Here is a 24,127-nt window from a genome sequence, read left to right on the forward strand (position 1 = left end):
GGGTGTTTTTCTGCACATGGGACAGGGCGACTGCAATTTATTAAGGACAGGATGACCGGGGCCATGTATTGCGAGATTTTGGGGAACAACCTCCTTCCCTTAGTTAAAGCATTGAAAATGGGTCGAGGCTGGGTCTTCCAACATGACAATGACCCGAAGCACACAGCCAGGATAACCAAGGAGTGGCTCTGTAAGAAGCATATCAAGGTTCTGGCATGGCCTAGCCAGTCTTCAGACCTAAACCCAATAGAGAATCTTTGGAGGGAGCTCAAACTCCTTGTTTCTCAGCAACAGGCCAGAAACCTGACTGATCTAGAGAAGATCTGTGTGGAGGAGTGGGCCAAAATCCCTTCTGCAGTGTGTGCAAACCTGGTGAAAAACTACAGGAAACGTTTGACCTCTGTAATTGCAAACAAAGGCTACTGTACCAAATATTAACATTGACTTTCTCAGGTGTTCAAATACTTATTTGCAGCTGTATCATACAAATAAATAGAGTAAAAAATCATACATTGTGATTTCTGGATTTTTTTTTTTTAGATTATGTCTCTCACAGTGGACATACACCTACGATGACAATTTCAGACCCCTCCATGATTTCTAAGTGGAAGAACTTGCAAAATAGCAGGGTGTTCAAATACTTATTTTCCTCACTGTATGTATATATATGTATGTATGTGTGTATGTATGTATGTATGTATGTATGTATGTATGTGTATGTATGTATATATATATATATATATATATATATATATATATATATATATATATATATATATATATACACATACATACATACATACAGTGAGGAAAATAAGTATTTGAACACGATGCTATTTTGCAATTTCTCCCACTTAGAAATCCCACTTAGAAATCATATATATATATATATATATATATATATATATATATATATATATATATATATATATATATATATATATATATATATATATATATATATATATATATACACAGTGAGGAAAATAAGTATTTGAACACAATGCTATATTTATATATATACAATATATATATTAGGGGTGGCACGGTTCACAAAACCCACGGTTCGGTTCGTATCACGGTTTTAGGGTCACGGTTTTCGGTTCTGTACGGTTCTTGTTATTTTTTCTTTTAATCTTCAACACTCCAGAAATTTCCTTCAGCATTTGATATATAGCTTATTAGCTTATATTATTCACATTATTGGGACCATCTCTGGGTAAAAGCTAGGTGAGATTTTGATACAGCAAGAGATAAGACATTGATAATGACATGCTTTTCCTTTATTTGGCAAAAAAAAAAAAGTGTCGGCGAGAGGGAATATTAAACCGCGGCTCGAGTACATTCATCAGCTGGCGAAATCCTTCACACTCAATCACGCTGCACGGTTGCATATCTTTTGCTATAAAAATCCCCAATGCTTTAGATATGGCTATTGCCCTGTCCGACTGATCACTGAGCGGCTGCTTAAATGCTGCGGACAGTAGAAGTTGTTTCCTAACCGGCTCTCTCCTGTTTGTGCTTATCGACACATTGACGTGAAGTCTTCTCAAATGAACTGTTATATTAGAAGTGTTTCCATTAGCATATTGAATGCATTTTGCACAATGCTTGCACACAGTCGCAGTTCTATCTACTGTTTTATTTCCGTTGTCATCGTAAGTAACATAAAAAATGTTCCCACACACCGGTTTTAAACGACGCGGGCACATCCGCCAACTCCGTACAGCCTTTATTATCTCCTCCACTTGCCATTTCTGCAGCACTCCTTACTCAACTTTTACTGTCTATATGTATGTTCGCGCGAAACTGAGCACGGGGCTACATTGCGCATGCGTCGAACCGTGCGACGCACACACGTATATATGTGTGTATGTATGTATGTGTATATAATGGAGAGAGAAATTTGAAAAAAAATATTTTGTTAAAATTTATATTATATATTTATATAAAAAATTAAATATGAACAAAATATTATTTTCCAATTCTTTATATCCTTATATTTATCTGTGTTCAATTTAAACATGGCATGCCTTTTGTTATAGCTCTGTTGCATGACTTTGCATTATTCTGGGCCCATTATATAAAATCGAAGTTGAAAAGCACAGGAATGTGACAAACTCTGTGTATTGTTTGTACTGTTCATCTTTGTTTCAGTCTTGACCCTTTTACTATAATACAGTATTTTTGGGACGACTTGTATGAACCTGTACAGTTAAATCATTCTCACATGAGTTGCATTTCAAAATATTGTTTTGTTAAATTCTAGGCATGATGATTTAATGTTACCAGAACAGCAAGGATACTTTACATACTATATTACAAGTTTTTATTGTTATAAATGTTTTACTTTTGTCCATAAAAAGATTTTATATATACAAATGAAAATTTTTGTTAAGTTTATACGGATAACATTTCTAGGCACTTTTCAAATAAATTATATATTTTCTATGTAAAATGTAAAATATTATTATAAGATTAAATATATTTACCATAGTTTGTTCATATTGCACATCCATACATACCAGGAATACCAGATACTATATAGGGTGGCTTATAGACACTCTCTAAAATTATCTTGATTTTGTTGTAGGTCAGAATGTGTCCTTATAACCAGCTCATGTAAACTATTGAATATAAATTAGGATGTAAGTTTTTTGGCTCATAAGTCGGTGTGGTTGAATACAAATAGCTGCCAATATGTTTTTGAGCAAATGGGTGTGGAAGAATAGAAAATATATCTATTATAGTGTATTTGTATTTTCAGTTAAGCTGCTAAATAATAATATCTAAACATATTTGGCATGATTGTGTAGTCACAGATCTGTGTAGCTTGGTACTACTGAATTGTACATTTCGAACATATAATTGTCTTGGAAATGTTTTAACAGCTTGTCTTAGGGTGTAGCCATGGTCCTTAAAGTCTTTGTGTTGTTAAGGCCTACAACATTTCAAGTTAAGATATCCTGAAGGGTACCACCCACTGACAAGCCATTGTACTGTTTCTTAACAATAAGAGTGTATTAAATGACTGATTGACCCTAAGAAATTAGTGAAATGGGTTATGGCCATTTTTTTTTTTTTTCTTTTTTTTTTCTACAGTTGCTTTGTGAAAAATATATAAAGCATACAACCAATATAAAATTTGATGTGTTTTTTTTTTTTTCTGGTTACAAAAAGCTGTTACAAAATGACCATTTGACCATACAGAAACACTTCAGTTTAATTGCTTAATCTTTTCTCTAACTAGATTCATTCAAAAGATCATCATAAAATATTTCAAATAGTGTACCTCTTTTCCAAAACAACTTTTATTCAAAAGCATAACACAAACATAAATATAAAACACACACACAAATAAATTAAGCTATTATTAAGTCTCTGTCCAAGCATCCTCCAGTGAATCGTTTCTCAGTCAAGTGCAACACAGTTCCATATTGTGTAGTTTATTACAGTAACCTCAGGGCAGCGGGTGCACTGTCAGTCCTACGCAGCTCATCGCGAGGTGCAGGTAGCTGTGTCTGTGCAAAGAGCCAGTCCACTGGGTCTCTGTGGCTGCTGAAACTGTGTGTCAGCTCGTCTAGACCCAGCACGGTTACACGTGCCCGTTGGGTCCTGTAGGAGAAGTGAAGTGGGCCGTTACTTCCTGAGTGTTTGTCCAGAGGCTTGGAGAAGAGACGAGGCCTAAGAGACCGTGCGACCCGCACGGGGCCGTATGCAGGCTGAGCCAGTTTTTTAATGGAGTCGACATATTCATCCATAGACTGTGAGGAGCATCCCGTCTGTGAGGCATCCTCGTATGTTTCCGTTATTGTGGGCAAAGGAGCCACGGATAACAGCAGTCTTTTTGGCTTCATTCTGGAAAGATATAAAGTTTGTGAGCTACTTCTGAAGGTTCTTGTTTGCTTTAATGTTAAACACATAGGAAACAATGCAAAATCTTTGTGTAATTTTTATTTAATTTTTTTTTTTTTTTTTTTTACATAAAACATTATTTCCCAATGAAAGCAAGTACTTACCTATAATATATCTGCTTCAGTCCTGTGAGATATGATTTAGTCCTGAAACTGCTCCGTGGCAACGAGCTGCTGCTTGCTCTCAGTCTGTGAGTTGAGTCTGCTCTGGTATACAGGCACAGCCTGCCTTTTATACCACTGCTGGGTGTAAGCCAAGGCTCATGACACTAAATATAGCCATGCACTGACCTCGCTCTCTCTGGAGGAAGTGTGTGTGTTCTGGGCTGCGAGGTTGGAGGAAGCTGTGGCGTGGCAGATGACCATGCTTCACTGCTGCAGCTGCCCTGATTGTTTATATTTCAAACACAATGAGGCCCTGAGAGCACTCGGCCCTCCACGTAGCTCACACATGGGAACACACACACTTGCCCTAACTCAGTCTGCTGCCAGCAGGACATCAACCACTTCACCAATTTATATGTTAAGGGAGCCAGGTGGGATGGTTGTGAAATGCTTGAACTTTTTAGTCATCTTTTTTGTTGTTAGTGTGGTGAATGATTATTTTACAACGAAAAAGCAGTACAGCAGCCTTGTTTTTGAAGAATTAAATATGGTTGGAAACTTGAAGTAAAATTAGATTCAAGTTAATGTACAGGTATAGTGTGAGAGTAAATGTTAAAGGTGCAGCATCTACACGTATACTTTACTTTATGAAGTATAAGATGTTCAAGCTCCAGCACTGCAAAGCTGCCACTGTTGAGCCCTTGTTGAATGTCTTTTGTCTTTGAGCCCTTGTTGAATGCAGTAGTATTAAACTTTCCCTACACTTGAACTAGGAGACCCTAAACCTGTTCCAACATGAGAATGCCCCTGTGCACAAAGCCAGCTCAATGAGGTTTTAAAAAGGTTGGAGTGGAAGCTCTGACCTCAACCCTGCTGAACAACTTTGGGATAAATTGCACCCCAGGCCTCCTCACTCTACATTACAACAAGACTTTACTCATGTATTGTGGATGGATGAGCACAAATCTCTATAACCACACTCCGAACTCTAGAGGAAAATCTGCCTAAAATGTGGGACTAAAGGGGGATTGGGATGTTCAAAAAGCATAAAGAATCTTATTGTCAAGTGTACACCATTTAGTGTATACATTGGTCCCTTTGGTTGGTTTATAAAATTTTTACATGTTACTGGAAGGCTGAAATGTTCAATTGTTCAAATTGTTCAAATGTTACTTATGAAATTACCTAATGTATAACGGCTAAATTCTAAACCTGGATAAAACAATGAACCAAGCTTGGGGTTGCAGAAACTTCATAAAAATTTGCTTAAATAGTTTGGGAAAACTTGATTTAAAGGATGAATATTAATGTAGACTAATAGGACGGTCCTGTGCAAAGCTAATGGTTGTGGATTTAAATGCACAGAAACACAGGTGATTAAATGTTAGATATGTAAATGGGCACTAAAAAGCACCTACTTGGAGGGTCGAAATTTAAATGAGCATAGTTAAAGAATTTTCAGCTAAATGTAATTGAGTATGAGTAATAAACGTATAATGAAACAATAATGCTCATAAAATACAATATACACATTAAACACTAGATTAGTGTAGGGTAATGAAGTATACTAAATTATTAATGGAGGTAAATTAAATAAATTTTCTGTTAAGTAATTCCTATTTAGGATGTAATTAATGGCTGTAAATCTTGTTAGCTGTTTATGAAGGATATAAGCTCAAACACCCAGTGTAGCTGTAGTTACTAATTCAGTCCAGGCCCAGAATCCGGAAACCTTTTTTCTAATACTGTACTGTGCAAAACATCCTGTACAAACAAGATTAAGTAAACTTGGGGCTGTTTTATTAAGTGACTTATTTCTTTCAAACATTACACTGATTTGGTGTACCAGAAATAAAGGCATATTAGACAGTCATTAAGCTACCGGGATAAGTTTTAAAAAAGCTATGTTATCTTAAAACTGATTAAGAAATGTATTCATTTTTTTGTATGTATCAGTGAGAGTTGCTAGCCAGGATTTAGGACACCAGCGTGTTAAAGGCAGCTATATCGGGTGTTCAATTTTAATCTGCTTTTTTGGCCATGTCAAGTATAGTTTCTCACATGCAGACTGGAGGAGGATTATCCAGCTAGATCCTGAAAGGATTAAACATGTGTTCACACGACACGTTTTGCTCTCAGCTGCTATTCTGCGCTTTGTAGTTGTACATGGCCTGAAATGAATCTCTGAAACCACTGAAGTGGACATTTGAAGCTGGATAGCTTTAAATAAGATTCTATGTTGTCTGGGTATTTCGAGAGAAAATGTTTTGTTACTGCAGATTCTTGGAAGAAGATAATAAAATTTATATTTCTTTGTGTGTGTCCAATATAGTTGTGGCCTGGCATGAATTTATTATGACAACTAGATGCATTTTATTAAATGAACAGTGATTTATGTTTAAAATGTTTTAATTAGTAGCTCTACATTTTAATATATTCATCTAGACTCGAGTTCAGACCAGATTATCGTCCATACGCATGTTATCTATTAAAATTACAGAAGAATGTGGACGTGACTTAATGCACTGCTGTGTCATGATTCAGAGTCATACTCCAAAGCATAGCCTAAGGTAGATTGTCTGAAGCGGATGCCTCCCAGTGTGACTTTCCACTGCTCAAGAGTCTCAGAACAGGAACGCTGGGCCCTTAACTGCCTTCTAGCACGTACACTTGAAACAGAGCTGGGCTGGTTATGAGCCAACAGGATTTCCTCTGTCCAATAGAAGAATTAACGATTATTATTATTTCTTGTGTCGCTGCAGGAACGGGGTGAGTTGATCATGGAAGGTTTACTCAATATCTCCTGGGGCCTGAGGAGGCCAATCAGCCTGCAGATGCAGGATGACCAGGAGCGCTTCCATTTTGCCAATGTAGGATTATGGAGGGCAGAGAGCCCAGGGACAGACTGTAGGTGGGTGGAACTGATCTACACCCACTTCTAGCTTTCATTTTCATGTGCATTGTGAAGGTTTTTACCCCACCTTGGTATTAAAGAATAAACTTGTCTGAATAAAAGCTGAAAAGTAAGTACATATCATATCTACCCATAATGTGCAGGAGAGCACGGGGTGATGTATGTGGGGGGGACCAAAGGAGAATAAAATATATGTTCACCATGTGAGTTCGACATGATGGTGTACTTCCTGTTTATTAAGAAAGCACATAATTATAACACAACATGTTGTCCTAAAAATTTGAACTACGCAACATTTAAAAAAGATTTCATAGCTTTTGTGTTTGGACGTCATCAGTGCAGATTATTGTATGTCCCCAAAGAAATATAGTTCTGCTAAAACATGTAGAATGAGCTGCACTATTATTGAAGATTTCTGACTATACAGAGGTTTTTTGCAATCTAACTAACGTGATTTAAGCACTCCAGTGACCATGTGACATGGTTACTGAAAGTACTTCATGAAGACATATTGTATTACATTCATTGAATGTAAAAACATAAATGTAAAACATAAGTAATTATTAAATATGCATGTGTTATATGATATAAATGGGAAAACGTATATCTGTGTACTGTATATCATCTTTAGTAACTGCCTGGTCAGGATTGTTTAGGCTTCTGTAACTATGTTGTTAAATGATAGTATGCTAAACCTTCTGTACTTTGCTGACAGGAATGAAAACCAACAGAGCCTCATTCACTTGTCATTTGAGTCCAACAACAATGAAGTTACTGTTCCAGCAAAAAGCAGTAGGTTTTTGTTTAGATTCTGCTCACCAGTAACAGACAAATAAAACTGGTTTCAAGCTTTTACTTTTAACAAAAGTGTTTGTAATAATCTTACATATTTATAGAGTAAGTATGTGCCGTGTGTACTTTCTCCAACATAGGCAATAATGCATAACTATTTGTGTACGTGACTCACTGCCAGTGATTGTGTATTGTCTATATTTCTGTATTGTTTATTTTTAGCCTTATTGTTTTTTCTTAGCTCATTTCTCCATGACCGAGCATTTCCACCACGTACACATGCTAGTCACTGTTGCAACTAATGTTGTCTTGTGTTATTCTGGAATATTCACAAAGAATATATGGTGAAATAGTTCACATCAGCATATTTCAAAGCAGGACAGCTCATGTGTTCACCAGGTTTATTTCCTCTCCTGTAGGTGCTGATGGTCTTAGTTCAGAAGATGAAACTCCTCAACTTCCGAGAACAAGAAGTGATGCCAGCTTCATGAACGTCCAAAGAAGATCAAAACAGCGATCCTCAGGAGACTTACAAAGGGTTAAAAGACATCGCTTCTCCATAAATGGGCATTTTTACAACCACAAGGTGACGTTTTACTAATATTTTTCAATTTTACATTCTCTATTGGAAATCGGTTACTTCTATCAGAGAACAAACTCAAACAGTGGGTGTCTGAAGTATTATCAGCAATTTTGAGCACTGCAGAGTTTTTTAAGGAACTATCACACCCTGTCGCTGGCAAAGGGCCCTTTAGCTCTCACTAATGACTGTTGCTGCACGTGCAAAGGGAAGTCGTGGTGTTGTGAGTCAGAGAGTTATAATGAATGGATGCAGGTGTTGAGAGAGAGTGCTTTCCTGTATAGGCGTTCCCTTGGCAGCAGCACGCACTTCACAAAGGCCTGTCACCTGCCTTTCTCCTCAGCACTCCTCAAGGTTAGGGATCAGCCTGGTCAGAAAGGTCTTTCTGCAGATGTGGAGAAATTGGACGGGAAGCTTCATGTTTAAATGATTTGTCTTAGGGGTGAATGGTGATTGTCAATGGGTATGCTCTCAAAAGTGTAAATGTAAACTAATAAACATTTGAGTAACAATGCTGACATTCCTATGAGCTACATGACAAGATGGACACTAAAAAAAATAGGGCAACAAACTTTTCTTATACTGAAGAACAGTTTGGTGTGAATTGCTAAAACAGAAGAAGCATAAGCTGGCTTTTTGTGCAGGATAATAATGAAGGTCTCATGTACAGGAAAAGATAAGCATTTAGGAGTAAATGCAACACTGCTACTTTACTTTGTGTGTCGGTATGTGCTTTTAAAAGTCATTATTTATTATATTTTCAGTATGTGGCAATAGCTACAGTAATTTACTGTTTGCATTTTCAGACCTCGATCTTCACCCCAGCTTATGGGTCAGTCACTAATGTTCGAGTGAGCAGTTCAATGACAACGCAACAAGTGCTCAGTCTACTCCTGAATAAATTTCGGGTATGATATTTTTTTCTTATATAAATATTTTCACAGGTCTTTGAAAATATTAACTGAATGACCCTTCTCTTATGAGTAGGACAATCTTTTTGTTATACACTTGAACATATGAATATACAGGTGGAAAATAAAGCAGATGAATTTGCCCTTTATGTCGTCCACGAATCAGGAGGTAACTTTTGCTTTGTTGCTTTCACTTTTGTCTCTTTTTCTTCTAATTAATACCAATCCGGTGTATATTTATGTCTTAAATTTTTTATATTATTTACATTTCAGAAAGGACAAAGATTAAAGACACTGAATATCCCCTGGTGTCACGTGTGCTTCATGGCCCATGTGAAAAAATTGCCAAGATTTTTATTATGGAAAAGGATCTTGGTGAAGAGGTCACATGTGACGTGAGTCTTTTTGTTTGTGTTACTGTATGATTAAACATGTTTATGTACTCTAGTGGTCCCCTGGTGGTCTAGTGGTTAGGATGCGGCGCTCTCACCGCTGCGGCCCGAGTTCGATCTCCGGTCAGGGAACCAACCCCAGCCACTCTTAGTGCCAGTCCCAAGCCTGGATAAATGGGGAGGGTTGCATTAGGAAGGGCATCCAGCATAAAAACATGTGGCAAATCAAACATGCGGATGATCCGCTGTGGCGACCCCTAATGGGAGAAGCTGAAAGAAAGATTATGCAGTCTAGTGATCATAATTGTACATCTATGTGTGGAAGTCAGGGAAAAACCCATATGATTGTGCTTTTGCAGAATTCTAGAATACCAGATAATCCAAAATAACCAAAGAGCAGGTGATTTTGTGCCTATTTAAATACACAGCCACTTGTAGACCTGCACATTCATGTGGTTAGCTAATTAGCTAATTGTGTAGAAGCAACACAATGCATAAAGTGATTTAGCTCTTAAAAAAGTGAGCAAAAAACATCTAAAAACACAGCAAACCTTTAATTGGACAGCAGAAGACCACATCAGAGTCTATTCTTGTCAGCCAAGAACAAGAATCTAAGGCTATGACATGTTTTTCTGCTAGCATTACCTGAAGCGCTTGACCTGTATCTGAATGATTATTTGCATTGTGCTACTGCCACCACACGATCCTCCGATTTCATAACTGCATAAATGTACAGGTACAGGTGTTCCTAATAAAATTGGATGGTGAGTAAAGTTTACCATAACAATGTGGAAATGTTTTATCCAGACCCATTCCTAACCTTGCATTGGCCTAAAGATATTTACACAGTGAATGTCAGGCTTTCATCAGGCTAATGAATAGTTGCATGGCAAAGAGCTAAACTAAAATCATTCTCTTCTGTTCTGCATGTGATTAAATGCTGGCTGTCAAAATGTCTGCAGATTATTAAGAGATATTTGTAGAGAACTTGATATTTCATTAAGAAACATGTTTTATATGCCATTGAATATGTCATAATTTGACCATGAGAAGGTATTTTTCCTGGCTGTGATACTTTTACATTAATCTATATATTCATGATTAAGCTATTAGCATGGCTGTATTTTTGTATTTTTATTTCGCATGTATTACCACAATACAGAAGTTTTATTTTTTCTAGGTTGCACAATACATTAAGTTTGAGATGCCAGTATTGAACAGCTTCGTCACAAAACTGAAGGAAGAAGAGGAGAGAGAGATTTCAAAACTGACTGAAAAGTATGTCAGATCACACACATAATATAAATTGTATTACTGTTCACAAACACATGATAAAGATGATCTTTACTATAGTTGTATTTGTTAAGGTATAAAGTCATTGTTATAACATGCACAAAATCTCTGTGTAATTTCAATGAAAGCCTGAAAGTTCAGTCTGTATTCAACTCACTACAACTAATTCCATTCTCTTTTTTTTTTAGGTATGGTGTATTGAAATCAATGATACAACAGCAGCTAAAGGACATTTCTGAAAGTGCAGAGTGTATGTGACAAAGTGTAGATTTTTTTTTTTTCTACTTGTTTTTGACTGAGAAAATACTAGATGCAATAAGTTTTATACTTAGTAGTTTGCAAGTACCAATAGAATACTCAGGAGTAACACAAGATTAATAGATGCTACTGTTAAAAATACTTTATAAAGCACTTAAGTATTTTGAAATGCTCTTTTGTTAGAATTAGTTACATTTATTGAACTACATATCATGACTTTACACTGAATGTATTTGGTTGAACGTATTACACTGTTTTTTGTTTTTTTTTGTTTTTTTTTAGTATATAATAAAACTGTTTTTTATACAAATTTTTATTCTGACTTTGTGATTTTTTATATATATATATATATATATATATATATATATATATATATATATATATATATAATTAGAAAATATTTATTTATTAACATATATATTAACATTTGTTTTTGGATATATTTGATTCCACAGTTCGTAATGAGACACTTTAAACATATTCAAGTGCTAAAAACAGGGCAGCAAAAAAATAGAACATGACAATAACACATTTAGTAACATCAGTCACATAAAAACAGTTTGACTCTAAGAAATAAAATCACAAGCTCAGTTAGCAAATCCAGTTAGCATAGTGACTGTTATATGAATGAGCAATACATTTTTCTGAATAACTTGATGCTTACGTCTTTCTAATAATGCTTTGTAAAGTTGACAGTATATGTAAAATATAATTATATGAATGTCGTTAAGTATTTTGAAATGCTGTTTTGTTAGAATTAGTGATAAAATGCCCAACACAAATAAAAGTATAAGAGGAGAAATTCAGATTTCCTGTACCCATTACGTAAACATCCTCAAGTTCCTTTTTTTCTAAGGTATTTTAGATTGACACAAGCTGTAATCGAACTGAAATGAGCATGTGATGTTCATCAAGGACATGCCCTTTCTGCTCTTAAGGTTGATGTATTTTCCGATTAGCTGTTGTAATTTTGATTTGTTGATTTTTGTTTGTTTTTATTGCGCTTTTAGTTTTCAGATCAGTTAAATATTTTAACCTTTTTTATTGCTCTACTCACTTCTAAATGCAAGATATTTTATCATTATTATGCTGCATTAGTAATATCATTGTCTCAATTCATTGATCATTGAGTTGTTTTCCTTTAGAAGAAGAAAGTAATTTGCTGTTTCCTGCATGGTCACAATGAGTCCTGCACAGTAACTCATTGTTTTGTGAGCAGTTCCCACGAGCTATTCCAGGAGCTGTTTTTATGAGAATAAGACAAGTAATCAGTGCTTGCTGGCTGGAGTGCCACTCAGAACACAGTGGTATCATGGGAAACGATGTACCACCAATTTCTCAGGACTTGTTTCGATGGTTGATGGTTAATTTCTGGTTGAGATGGAAATCTGTAGTAGTCTGTGAGCTTTCTATTAATGAGGTTTTAAAAAATATATAAACTTGGCCATGATAAGCCAATCAGATTTCAGGAGACATTCTATAGGTTGTGACAGGCCTAAGCTGCTTTATACAAAAATCATCAAACATCAAACAAATTATTATTTCTTACATTTTTATTGGATTAGTTGTCCAAAAACTGATTACCACAAATTAATTAAGTTAATGATATGTAATTGAACATGGACTTACCAGTCTTGACTTGGTACTTGAATGCCAAGATTTGAGAATTAGTTGTGACAAAAACAAAATCACCAAAACACCAAATCTTCTCCAAGAAACTACACCTTAAAGACAAGACAGATCGTGTCAGTATATTAACTGGTAATTAACATTTTTGTCTATGACAGGCTAAAAAAAAATTTTTTAAGTCTACTGAAAGCCTGACTGGCTTACCTTGTTTTCATTGTGAGAAAATCCAGCAAGTTTTGTTTGCATAAGGTATAAACTTTCAAAGTCATCTGCATGGTTGGAGACAGAGACCTGCTATTCAGAGACCTGCTATTCAACCCTAACTTTATTCGGAACCCAAACATATAGTAATTTAACAGATGAATAAATTAAAAAAAAAATTAAATTAAACATTATGTAAACATGCTCTATTCCTTTTTTTCCCCCAATTCATTTAAATAATTACTTATTAAGAACACGTCACATTTCTTTTTAAATATGGTGGTGTGAAAAAGTGTTTGCCCCCTTCCTGATTTGTCACACTTTAATGTTTCAGATCATCAAACTAATTTAAATATTAGTAAAAGATCACACAAGTGAACACAACATGCAGTTTTTAAATGGTTTTTTATTATTGAGGGAAAACAAAATCCAAAACTACATGGCCTTCTGTGAAAAAAGTGTTTGCCCCTAAACCTATTAACTGGTTGGGCCACCCTTAGCAGCAACAACTTCAACCAAATGTTTGCGATAACTTGCAATGAATTGATGTAATTTAGCCACATTGGAGAGTTTTCGAGAATGAACCGCCTTTTTATGGTCATGCCACAGCATCTCAATAGGATTCAGGTCAGGACTTTGACTAGGCCACTCCAAAGTCTTCATTTTGTTTTTCTTCAGTCATTCAGAGGTGGACTTGCTGGTGTGTTTTGGAACATTGTCCTGCTGCAGAACCCAAGTTCGTCTTGGGGATCATCAAGATGATTTCTGGCAAAATTGAGAGGAGCCTTTATGTTCTTTTTGCTTAGCAGCGGTTTTCATCTTGGACGATTTTTGCCAGGTCTCTTTTTTATGGTGGAGTCATGAACACTGACCAAAACTGAGGAAAGTGAGGCCTGCAGTTCTTTGGATGTTGTTGTAGGGTCTTTTGTGACCTCTTGGATAAGTTGTCGCTCTGTTCTTTAATTTTGGTAAATTTGGTCCGCCGGCCACTCCTGGGAAGGTTCTCCAGTGTTCCATGTTTTTGCAATTTGTGAATAATGGCTCTCACTGTTGTTCGCTGGAGTCACAAAGCTTTAGAAATCGCTTTATAACCTTTTCCAGACTGATAAATCTCAATTACTTTCTTTCTCATTTGTTTCTAAATTTCTTTGGATCTCTGCATGATGTCTAGCTTTTGAGGATCTTTTGGTCTACTTCACTTTGTCAGGCAGGTCCTATTTAAGAGATTTCTTGATTGCGAACAGGTGGAGCAGTAATCAGGCCTGGGTGTGGCTAGAGAAATTGAACCTCAGGTGTAATAACCCACAGTTTTAACATGGGGGCAAACACTTTTTCACATAGGGCTAGGTAGTTTTGGATTTTGTTTCCCCTCAATAATAAAAACCTTCATTTAAAAACTGCATGTTGTGTTCACTTGTACTAATATTTACATTTGTTTGATGATCTGAAACATTAAAGCGGGAGAAACATGCAAACAAATAAGAAAGCAAACACTTTTTCACACCACTGTATATATTTGTATAATTAATTTATCTTCAGTAACCACTTTATAAGATCTGTACCCTACCCAGGATACTGTGAACACTAGGAGTGAGGTAGGACACACGGCCCATTAGATAACTTTTGCATTCAAATTTAAATTAAGGTGATGTGAGGTAATTGTTCAATTCTTCATTGTGATTATTAGCATGGGGTGTTTGCAGATTGTTCCATTATGTTAGCAGCAATAGCTTAGTTAATCATCCACTTTCATTTCACTTTTTCGTTGTTTTATTACTTATTATCCACATAGCAATTAAGTCTGACTAGCTTTAGTTTCATTTTGCTTCACCGTGGTCACTTTTTGCCGGGGGATAGTTTAAATATTTCACTCACATTCATTTTTAGTTCATTACTAAAGTGCAGTATTTGTGCCACCTAGTGGTTTATATAGGATGTTGCTTATAAGGTCAATTAAACGTTTCTACAAACTACCAACTGGTTTCTCAGGGATTAAAAAATTGTCTTGGATTGTTTCCATACAAAACACATGGAAGGATTTGGGACTTTGTATGTGATGGTTGTTTTAAATCAGATCTTTCTGTAGATCGCTGGGTTTGTTAGTTTATTGGTTTATTAGGGATGTATCGTTACCGACCACACTGAATCTTTGAGCCGACTCTTTGTGAAGAATTTTAAGGAGCCGACTCTTACTTTTAAAGAGCACATCTATTCTAAAAGATATAGTAATAAATTAATAATTGAAAAAACTATAAAAATCAGCATGTCAGATATTTTATTTTTTGTTTTGTTTTTTGCTGAAACTTTGTTAGCAAACCTATATAGAGTGGATATGATATTTTTGTAGTATCGCTTGGTATAAACTGCAAGAAAAAAATTTATTCTTCTTTCGGCTGCTCCTATTAGGGGTCGCCACAGCGGATCATTCGAAGAAAATGACTTCTTGACAGGTAGATTTGTCTGCAGTCTGGGTGAAGTATTTTTACACCTGTATACAAATATACAGTATAACGATTTTTAAAGACGACTCTTATTCTGGGACCATCGTACGTTGTGACCCTAGAGGGCGCTGTTGCTAAAATGCAGCTCGAAATAAATCATCTGGAGAAGTTCGCTACGCAAACAGCGTAAATTCAAACATCAGCGTCCACTGTTCATTAAATATCGTGCACCTGGAACGCGCTTGGCGAACAGCATGTGCCTGTTCTCCAAGAACATGTGCCAAATCGAACATGCGGATCATGAATACGGGCGACCCCTAACGGGAGAAGCCGAAAGAAAGTTTAGTTTTTTTTAATGTTACATGTACTTAAAACATGTAGTCAGATGCGGTTTTTGATAACCTGTATTATAAAATCTAGTAACCCTGCTGTAAGTTTGTTACTGTTCACATGAGACCCAAATATTTTCAGGATATAAAACAGAGGGTTAGACATCACCAGAGTGAATATAGAGAACATTTGGGTGGTAACTCATTTAGGTGGTAGCTCAGTGGTTAAGCTGTTGGACTTCTAATCAGAAGGTCATGAGTTCAAACTCCAACATTCAACAAAATGTTCTCCAAGCGCGTGCACGGCATTTAATGAACAGTGGACGCTGATGTTTGAATGTACGCTGTTTGCGTGGCGAACTTCTCCTGATGATCTATTTTAAGATGCAGTTTAGCAACAGCGCCCTCTAGGGTCACAGCATATGATGGTCACAGAATCTGGTGTAATGATGCTTCTGGCCCCCAAGAAGCGTCACAAAGCGAAAGCTTATTGCAGAGCAGTACTGAATACAACACACACACACACACACACACACGAAGATGGCTCTCCATTCCGGTGTCGATGCAAGAGTCCTTATTATCGGATGCGGGATTTCAGGAATCGGTGCTGCTCAGAAGTTAATCAGACATGGATTCCGAAAAGTCCGCATTATTGAAGCAACGTCGAGAAGTGGAGGAAGAATTCAGACTGGCGGCCTGGGTAAGATAGAGAGCAAATAAACACAGGAAACCTGTGGTAACTTCTAGTATTCCAGCTCAGTGATTAAGACGTTGGACTTCTGCTCGGCAGATCATAATTTCAGATCCCAGCGCCACCAAACTGCTGTACGGTTAACCCTAAAAAAAAACTCAGTCGCATTGGATAAGTGCGTCTGCCAAATGCAAATAAGTCCAACACCAGACTCTCAGTGTTTTCTCCATTCCACTGTGTCACGTGTGTTATTTCTTTACTAGGCTGTTTGTCTGTATTCAGTCTTTCAGATCTTAACCAGAGCTCTTTGCTTCATCATTTCCCTTCTTCCATAACAATATCTCTCAATGGAAACGACATCTAAAAGACAATAAAGACAACTCTCAATAGTTGTAGAGAAATAAAGTCAAAAGCTCATTGACTGTACATTCTTGGAATATCTCTACCCCTGAAAGTGAATGTTGCTTAGCTATCTACCATTTCAATTAATAACTGTGACCCAGGGCACATTTCCAATTTAACTTGTAAAGATATGTTTATTCAAATCTTTATTTTATAGTACATTCATACAGACTTCAAAATGTATGGCTTACATGTCTGGTGATAGGCCTTAACCTTTTTTGATTATTTTTAACCTTTCGACTGCGTTTTGCGATATTAGTTGCCACTTGGCTGCTCCAGGGCCCCGGGTTCGATCCTAAGTGGTGTATGCGTCTGTATTATAGTATTTTGTTACTCAATGGCCAGAAATGGTGCTTTTTTTTCTGGAAAATGTGTGTATTTTCAGCACAATTTAGAATGATCCTTACTTTTGATTATTAACATATGTATTAAAATATAAAATAAAATTCTATATAATTGAAATGCAACAAATAAGTACCAATTCCATTGTCTAAAAAGCCTTAAAATGTTTGTATAAACCCTGTTTTTTAACACAATCTTGTTTTAAGTTTAAATTTCAGAGCTCTGTTAAAGGAGGAAGGTTTTGTGAAATGATTTGAGATGAATGAAAGTCAGGAAATGGTTCCCCGCTCGATATAAATATACAACTATATTGTTATAAATGTTTAATAATCAGAGATCAGAACAATTTCTCTGTACTTGAGCAGGAGTATGAACTTTGTGGCAAACTGGATTTATTTTGTGATGTAACAAATCTTTTTTTTTTAAAGTATAGTTTATAATATTTACGTGACATTGTAAAAATTACATTGTCACGTAAAGCATGATCAGCGCTTTTAGTTCCTGTTTTATAGTTGGTACACTAAGTGAACATAAACTACACTCTGGACTGTATGAACTATGTACTCTTCTGGAAAATGGATATAAAGGTTACACATATTGTATGTGCTTATCAGCATGTTTAAGGTTTCTGCATGAGACTTTGCAGGAATAAAATGTTCTAGTCAATGATTAACAACTTATAACTTTGGTTTATACCACAGTGCTGTTGAATTCTTCAATCTGATTGGTTAATAAGACTGTGAAAAATATTTATCCTGTATATTAATAAACAGTTACTAAAATAACATTTTGCTTCTAGCAACTTTTAGGCCTATTTAATGCTCCAGACAAGTCGAATAATAAATTGATGAATAAAAGTAGTTATTTTACATAAATGTTTGATAGAGCAAAACTTTCTGTAGGGAGACAAAAATAACGTGAATGAAATGTGAGTTATTGTTGGTAAAGCTTTAAAAAAGCATTGAGAAAAGATGAGTGAGGGGAAGACGGTATATTGATTCCATAATGTATGACAAGAATAACATGAATAAACTTGATTTGTTTATTTTCTGTATTTATTTTTTGTATAATTATTTTATTTAAAATGTAATTCTTTACAAATTGCAGTAATAAAAGAGAAATAAATTACTCACGAATAGTTTGTTAAATGTGATTGTTTTATTACTAAAAGAATACATTTTATATTTATATATTTTTTTTTTCTAAGCCATACAACTCCAAGTAATATCACACACTGACCTCAAATCAAATTAAATTGATATCTCACAAATCTTTTTTTTTTTTTCTCCAGATGGTAAAATTGTAGAAATAGGTGCCAACTGGATCCATGGTCCTTCACAGGAGAACCCAGTGTTTCGCTTGGCCTGTCAGTACCAATTACTTGACGGAGAGTGCATGTCTGAGGAGAATCAGTCCGTAGATATCGGTGGTCTTCCACCTTTGTTTTCTACCTGGCTTTCCAGCTCAGGCAAGAAGCTTGAGGCTGAGGTACTGGCACCTGCAGTTGAGGTTTTCATGACATTGCTTAAGAAGAGCCAGGAATTCTACCACAGTAGCAGAGCACCCATGTCAAATGTTGGGGAGTTCATAAAAACAGAAGCCCTCCGGATCAGCAATAAAGAATGGAAAGACGATGAAGCCAAAAAGATCAGACAGGCTATGATCAGCACACTATTGAAGCTTGAGTGTGGTGTGAGTGGGACGCACACAATGGATGATGTGGACCTTGAAGCCTTTGGCATGTACAAGTCCCTTCCAGGGCTGGATTGCACATTTCCAGGGTGAGTTGGTGAAGGACACTTTCTACCTTATCTGCAGCTTATACCAAACCTCAATAGCAAAAGCGGAAGGTTCAGTTAAATTCTAAATGTATTGTATGGATTTGTGTGCCCTTTGTGCAGAGGCTATGAAGGCTTAATCACACACATGATGAATGAACTGCCTAAAGACATTGTCTTATTTAATAAACCAGTCAAGTGCATTCACTGGAATAACATCCACAACCGGTCAAGCTCAAAGCAAGGATTGTGTCCTGTTACAGTTGAATGCGTTAACGGAGAGACTTTTGAAGCAGATCATGTCATTCTTACCATCCCACTGGGTATGTTTAGTGGCTTACAGCATACCTCATTAGCTTTTATTGATGTATATTTTATATCTCATATCTTTTTCTCCATATTATTTCTTTCATATAAGGTCAGATGGATTATTATTTGCTCTGTTATAAGAATTCCGTTTTTTGCTTTGTTTGGTTTTATATTGTCTGTGTTAAAGGCTATATGAAGAGGAACCATGCCACTCTTCTGAATCCTCCTCTGCCACTACACAAGTTGCACTCAATCCACAGACTGGGTTTTGGAACCAATAATAAAATCTTCTTAGAGTTTGAGCAGCCCTTCTGGGATGAAAATAGTGAAGCGATCTTTTTTTTATGGGAGGACGAATCTGATTTTCCGGATCCTGTTTCTGATATGAAGACTGCCTGGATCAGAATGTTGTCTTGCTTTACTGTACTGAAACCTGTAGAGAGGTAAGGAGAAATCAGTGCAACCCTTTATTAGTACTGTATGTTGCATGCTGGAGTTTATTTCTGTCTCTAATGGTATAGGTATGGCCATATTCTTTGTGGGTGGATTGCTGGCCATGAATCAGAGTATATGGAAACTCTGCCTGAAGAGGAGGTGATGCACACGGTGACTCTGCTCCTTCGCAGATTTACAGGTAATAATAATAACTGAACTAATCTCTGTTCATACTAAAATTAATATTGTGCTATTTTGCAGGAGGTTGTTGGAGCTGGGTGTTTACTTCATTATAAATTCATTTATGTATTTAATACCTAACTCTATTACATCACACCATGCAAGACACGCATGGCATGTTTTTTGATCGCCTATTGCAATTGTGATGGTAATTTCCATTTATCTCAGTGACTTGAATCTTTTGATTTCATTTTTCAAAATGATGCATTCATTAAATTTGTTCCCTGATTTGTTCAGTGACAGAACTTACTTTTAAGAAAAGTGGACCAGATTTATGATATGAATCGTTCAATATTTATAGGAGATTATGCTAAAAAGAGCACAGCATTAAAACACATATGATTTGTCTTAGTCTTGTGTAAACTGGTGTCTTAAGCTCGTTTTTTTAAATATACTGTTCCACCTTCTTTTTGTTTTTATTGAAAGGGTAGAGAATAGCACAATCCACATGCATTATCACCCAAGCCGACATCAGCACCATTTTGTACAGATGTTCATGCCTTAAAAATGGTTACATGACAAGCTGTAGTATTTTATCATTTTTTGACTGCTTTTTGCAGTAATCAACCTTTAAGTCAACGTCATGTTTAGTGTTTAAGCTCATAATGAATCATTACTTTTTCAGAGATTAGGATTATACTTTTTGCAGAGATTTAAAACACTGAAGTACTACATTTTCTTCATAGTATGTTTCTGCCCAATTCTCATTTTGTTAAACCAGTATGACGCACATTCAAACGGAATGAATGATCAAACGGATTAAATTGTTCACAGCTGACAATTACCAGTTTTTGTTTGAAGCATTCACAAACTTATTTCTTCAGTTCTTTTAGAATCAGTACTGCTTTTGTTCAGATTTAACACAGTTTCATTTTCTAAGAGCCTTGTCCTTTCAATAGCTCCAACCAATGACATGCTCCTTTACAGCCATCAAAGCAGTCAGTTTTGGACAGTAAAAAAAAAAAATATGTCATTACATAGAAGTTACTGAGATTTGTTTATGATCTTGCAAAGTGAGAGACATACCAGGCATATCTTTATGGCCACCGATCAGGCATAACATTATGACCACCTCCTAATATTGTGTTGGTCCCCTTTTGCTGCCAAAACAGTCCTGACCAGTCCAGCATTAACACTGTTAAGTTAACAGCAATTTGAGCTACGGTTGCTCGCCTGTTGGATCGGACTCTGTCTCTGGTTCAACACTGTTCCTTCTTTGGATGTCTTTTGATAGATATTGACCACTGCAGACTGGGAACAAACCACAGCTGCAGTTTTGGCGATGCTCTGTCCCAGTCATGTAGACCCTTGTCCAACTCGCTCAAATCCTTACACTTGCCCATTTTTTTTTGCTTCTAACACATCAACAGGTGCCATGATGAACAGATTATCTATCTATCTGTCTATCTATCTATAATCAGTGTTAATCACTTCACCAGTCATAATGCTATAATGTCATAATGTACAATGTGATCAAGCATAATATGCTTGGTTGGCGTATTTAAAGACATATATCATGGATGTTACGTATCACACACACGCTTTTAGCAAACCACAAAATTCAATGAAAAACAAAAAGTAATGTTTCTTGAAAAACTTTTTTGTAATACAATATTTAGTCTTTGTGGGGAGTTTCCAGGCTTCTGCCATATATTTTATCTCTGAACAGAATGAGATAGGGTAGAGTGAAGGGACATTGTGGAGTCTTAAAATAACTAACAGGAGGCCTTTCAGAATACAAATCTGCATACCTGACCAGTAACAGGTTTTCCAGATGAATGTCCAAAGTACACATTATAGACTTGTGCTGAGGCCATGGCTTAAACAATATTTTTGCTATGTTCTACTTATTTTTCAGCTAGATTGTGCTCGTTTGAAACAAAAATAAAAAAATTACCTTTGCACCCTTAATGTTGTGGGGCATCAGTTGACAAGTTTGTTTCTGTTTTACCTTTTGCCTTTGCCAGCCTTTTTTTTCCCCTCACCATAAATGTTTATAAAACAGAAAATGCATTATGCTACTGAGAAATCAGGAAGATCAAAGTCCTCTGTAATCTATAATCATTTACTGTAATGTTGCAGGAAATCCAACAATTACACCAAAGAAGCTTGTACGGTCCCAGTGGTACCATGATCCCTATACTTGTGGATCTTACACTTATGTGGCAAAAGGCTGCTCAGGTCAAGATATTGATAACCTCACCGAGCCTCTTCCACTGACTGGTTCAAAAGCAAAGGTATATAGTATCACTTTTTTTCATTGCTTTACATCACTCAGCAGCAAATAGTGTTCTGATTGCTTGCCTGTTGCAGTATCAACTCTGTTTGCATTGTCATGAAGTGAACTTTAACAGAACTTTAAAATATTAGATACACTCTGTAAACCAAATGTTTGTGGACACCCGACCATAAGATTTGTATATGCATTTTAAACATCCCACTCACAATAAGTCCCCATTTGCTATTATAATGTCTTCTGAGAAGATTGTCCACTAGAGGTTAGAGCTTTATAGCAGGCCACTCAAGATCTTCCACTGATGTAAACCATATCTTCATGGAGCTGGCTTTGTACACAGGGGAATTTCTTGTTGAAACAGGGTCTCGTAGTTCAAGTGAAGGTAAAATGTTGCGACCACATCCAAAGAGATCCTATGCACTTGTTCTTCCAACTTTGTGGTAATTGTTTGGGGAAGAACCACATATGAAAAGGAAAGTTGAGTGTCCCAAAACATTAGTCTACATAGTGTATAAAATTACATTTGTTGTCTTTGTCTTAGGTTCCAAGTAATGTAGCAGTAGATTAGTATCTGTTCTGTCTTTTTCAGCCCTTGCAGGTGCTGTTTGCTGGAGAGGCCACTCACAAATCATTCTTTTCCACTGTCCATGGTGCTTTGCTTACTGGCTGGAGAGAAGCAGACCGTCTCATCTCCCACTACAATCCAGCACCAAAGAAGATCACAGCACATCTGTAAAGAGAAATCAGATGGAATGATAGGACAGGACATTATAAAGGACTAACAAATATATATCTTGCCATCTTTAATTTTTCATTGTAAGGTCTTTTGATTTAATTTGTCAGACAGCAGCTACATACATCAATCTAACTGTACAAATATTAGACAAATTATAAAACAAAAATAATTCAGGATGTTGATCAAATCACACCTAAAACTAGCAATATTGAAAACACAAAAAAGTACATCTCCTTTAAAATACTAAACAGTATTGAAATCACATTTAATCCCATCATCAGATTGAGCAAAAGGTTTATTTCTCAGACCTCATGCATGTTCATGTTCTTAGAGTGGAAGTTCTGAGTAAGTTCTGTGCTCTGGTTCTCTTGTGTAGAGCAGCAGTTTTCAAAAATGTTTGGTTCAAGGCCACCTCAAAGGCTAGTTACAGGAAAGTCAGCACCAAATGTCTGAATTCAATATTTGTGATTGGTTAGCATATATTTAATCCTAACAATTATTTTCATATCTTGTTTGTTTTTAAACACACCAATCTTTATAGATTAGAAATAAATACATGGAAAATAGTTAAAATGACCCAGTAGATATACAACTTGGCAGCCTATTTCAAGAACCATTGGGTTAAAGACATTTTCTTTGTTACTGACATGTAATTATTAACAATATATAACAACTGATAATTAATATAATTTAATACAAAGAATAATCAGTTCAAGCAGCTTTTCCTGTTGATTTTTCTAAGTTATGTCTGACCCCAAATCCTGTTTCATGCCCTAATTTGTGTGAGTTGAATCGGATGAGAAGTATGTGAGAAATTTCAGTTGCATCTTCTTCTCTCAGTTCTTTTGTTCTTTATACCACAGAAAATGGAATTCATCTAGTGATTAAAATGATTCCATGGTCTGTAAGAACCCAATAAATAAACAGTAAATTCTGGTTCAGTCTCAAGACTATTTCTTGCAGCATTTTTACTTCAGCCCACCATCCCATATGAGAAGAAGAAAAAAAGGGGACAAAATTGCATTTGAAAAATCTTTAAAAAATAAAGACCAGCTTCGTGTTTTTTACTGAATAGCAGTATCAGGCAGTGAATGCTATTGTACAAGTTGAAATGTTTATCATTGTACTATTAGTTTCACTTAAAATCACATTCGTTAAACAGATAACAGAGTAAAGTTTTCTATTTGTTTTTGGTTTAG

General features: G+C 36.0%; 2 protein-coding genes and 1 long non-coding RNA gene across 3 annotated transcripts in view; 2 read left to right on the forward strand and 1 right to left on the reverse strand.

The window, feature by feature from the left end:
* The window catches only part of rassf4a (Ras association domain family member 4a), a 28,688-nt gene extending 17,219 nt beyond the window's left edge, over window positions 1-11,469 (forward strand). Inside the window, exons 4-11 of the mRNA XM_083540343.1 lie at window positions 6,782-6,930; window positions 7,649-7,725; window positions 8,145-8,311; window positions 9,112-9,213; window positions 9,334-9,385; window positions 9,490-9,611; window positions 10,789-10,886; window positions 11,090-11,469. Coding sequence (XP_083396469.1) covers window positions 6,782-6,930; window positions 7,649-7,725; window positions 8,145-8,311; window positions 9,112-9,213; window positions 9,334-9,385; window positions 9,490-9,611; window positions 10,789-10,886; window positions 11,090-11,159 — 837 coding nt within the window. The 3' untranslated portion in view covers window positions 11,160-11,469. The remainder of the gene's footprint in view (window positions 1-6,781; window positions 6,931-7,648; window positions 7,726-8,144; window positions 8,312-9,111; window positions 9,214-9,333; window positions 9,386-9,489; window positions 9,612-10,788; window positions 10,887-11,089) is intronic.
* LOC310725417 lies at window positions 3,296-5,091 on the reverse strand. Its single transcript, XR_014533353.1, has 2 exons — window positions 4,020-5,091; window positions 3,296-3,858 (listed from the first exon to the last, which is right to left on the reverse strand). It is a non-coding gene; the product is annotated as an uncharacterized lncRNA (long non-coding RNA).
* Window positions 11,470-16,186: 4,717 nt separating the features above from the next.
* paox (polyamine oxidase) lies at window positions 16,187-23,864 on the forward strand. The gene is made up of 7 exons (XM_083540340.1): window positions 16,187-16,459; window positions 18,486-18,975; window positions 19,096-19,295; window positions 19,469-19,724; window positions 19,803-19,915; window positions 22,039-22,193; window positions 22,782-23,864. The coding sequence occupies exons 1-7, from the start codon at window positions 16,300-16,302 to the stop codon at window positions 22,926-22,928; spliced, it is 1,521 nt and encodes a 506-aa protein (XP_083396466.1). The 5' UTR covers window positions 16,187-16,299; the 3' UTR covers window positions 22,929-23,864.
* Window positions 23,865-24,127: the final 263 nt, after the last annotated feature.

This window comes from Silurus aristotelis (genome assembly GCF_946808225.1).
Source record: "Silurus aristotelis genome assembly, chromosome: 4".
Lineage (NCBI taxonomy): Eukaryota > Metazoa > Chordata > Actinopteri > Siluriformes > Siluridae > Silurus > Silurus aristotelis.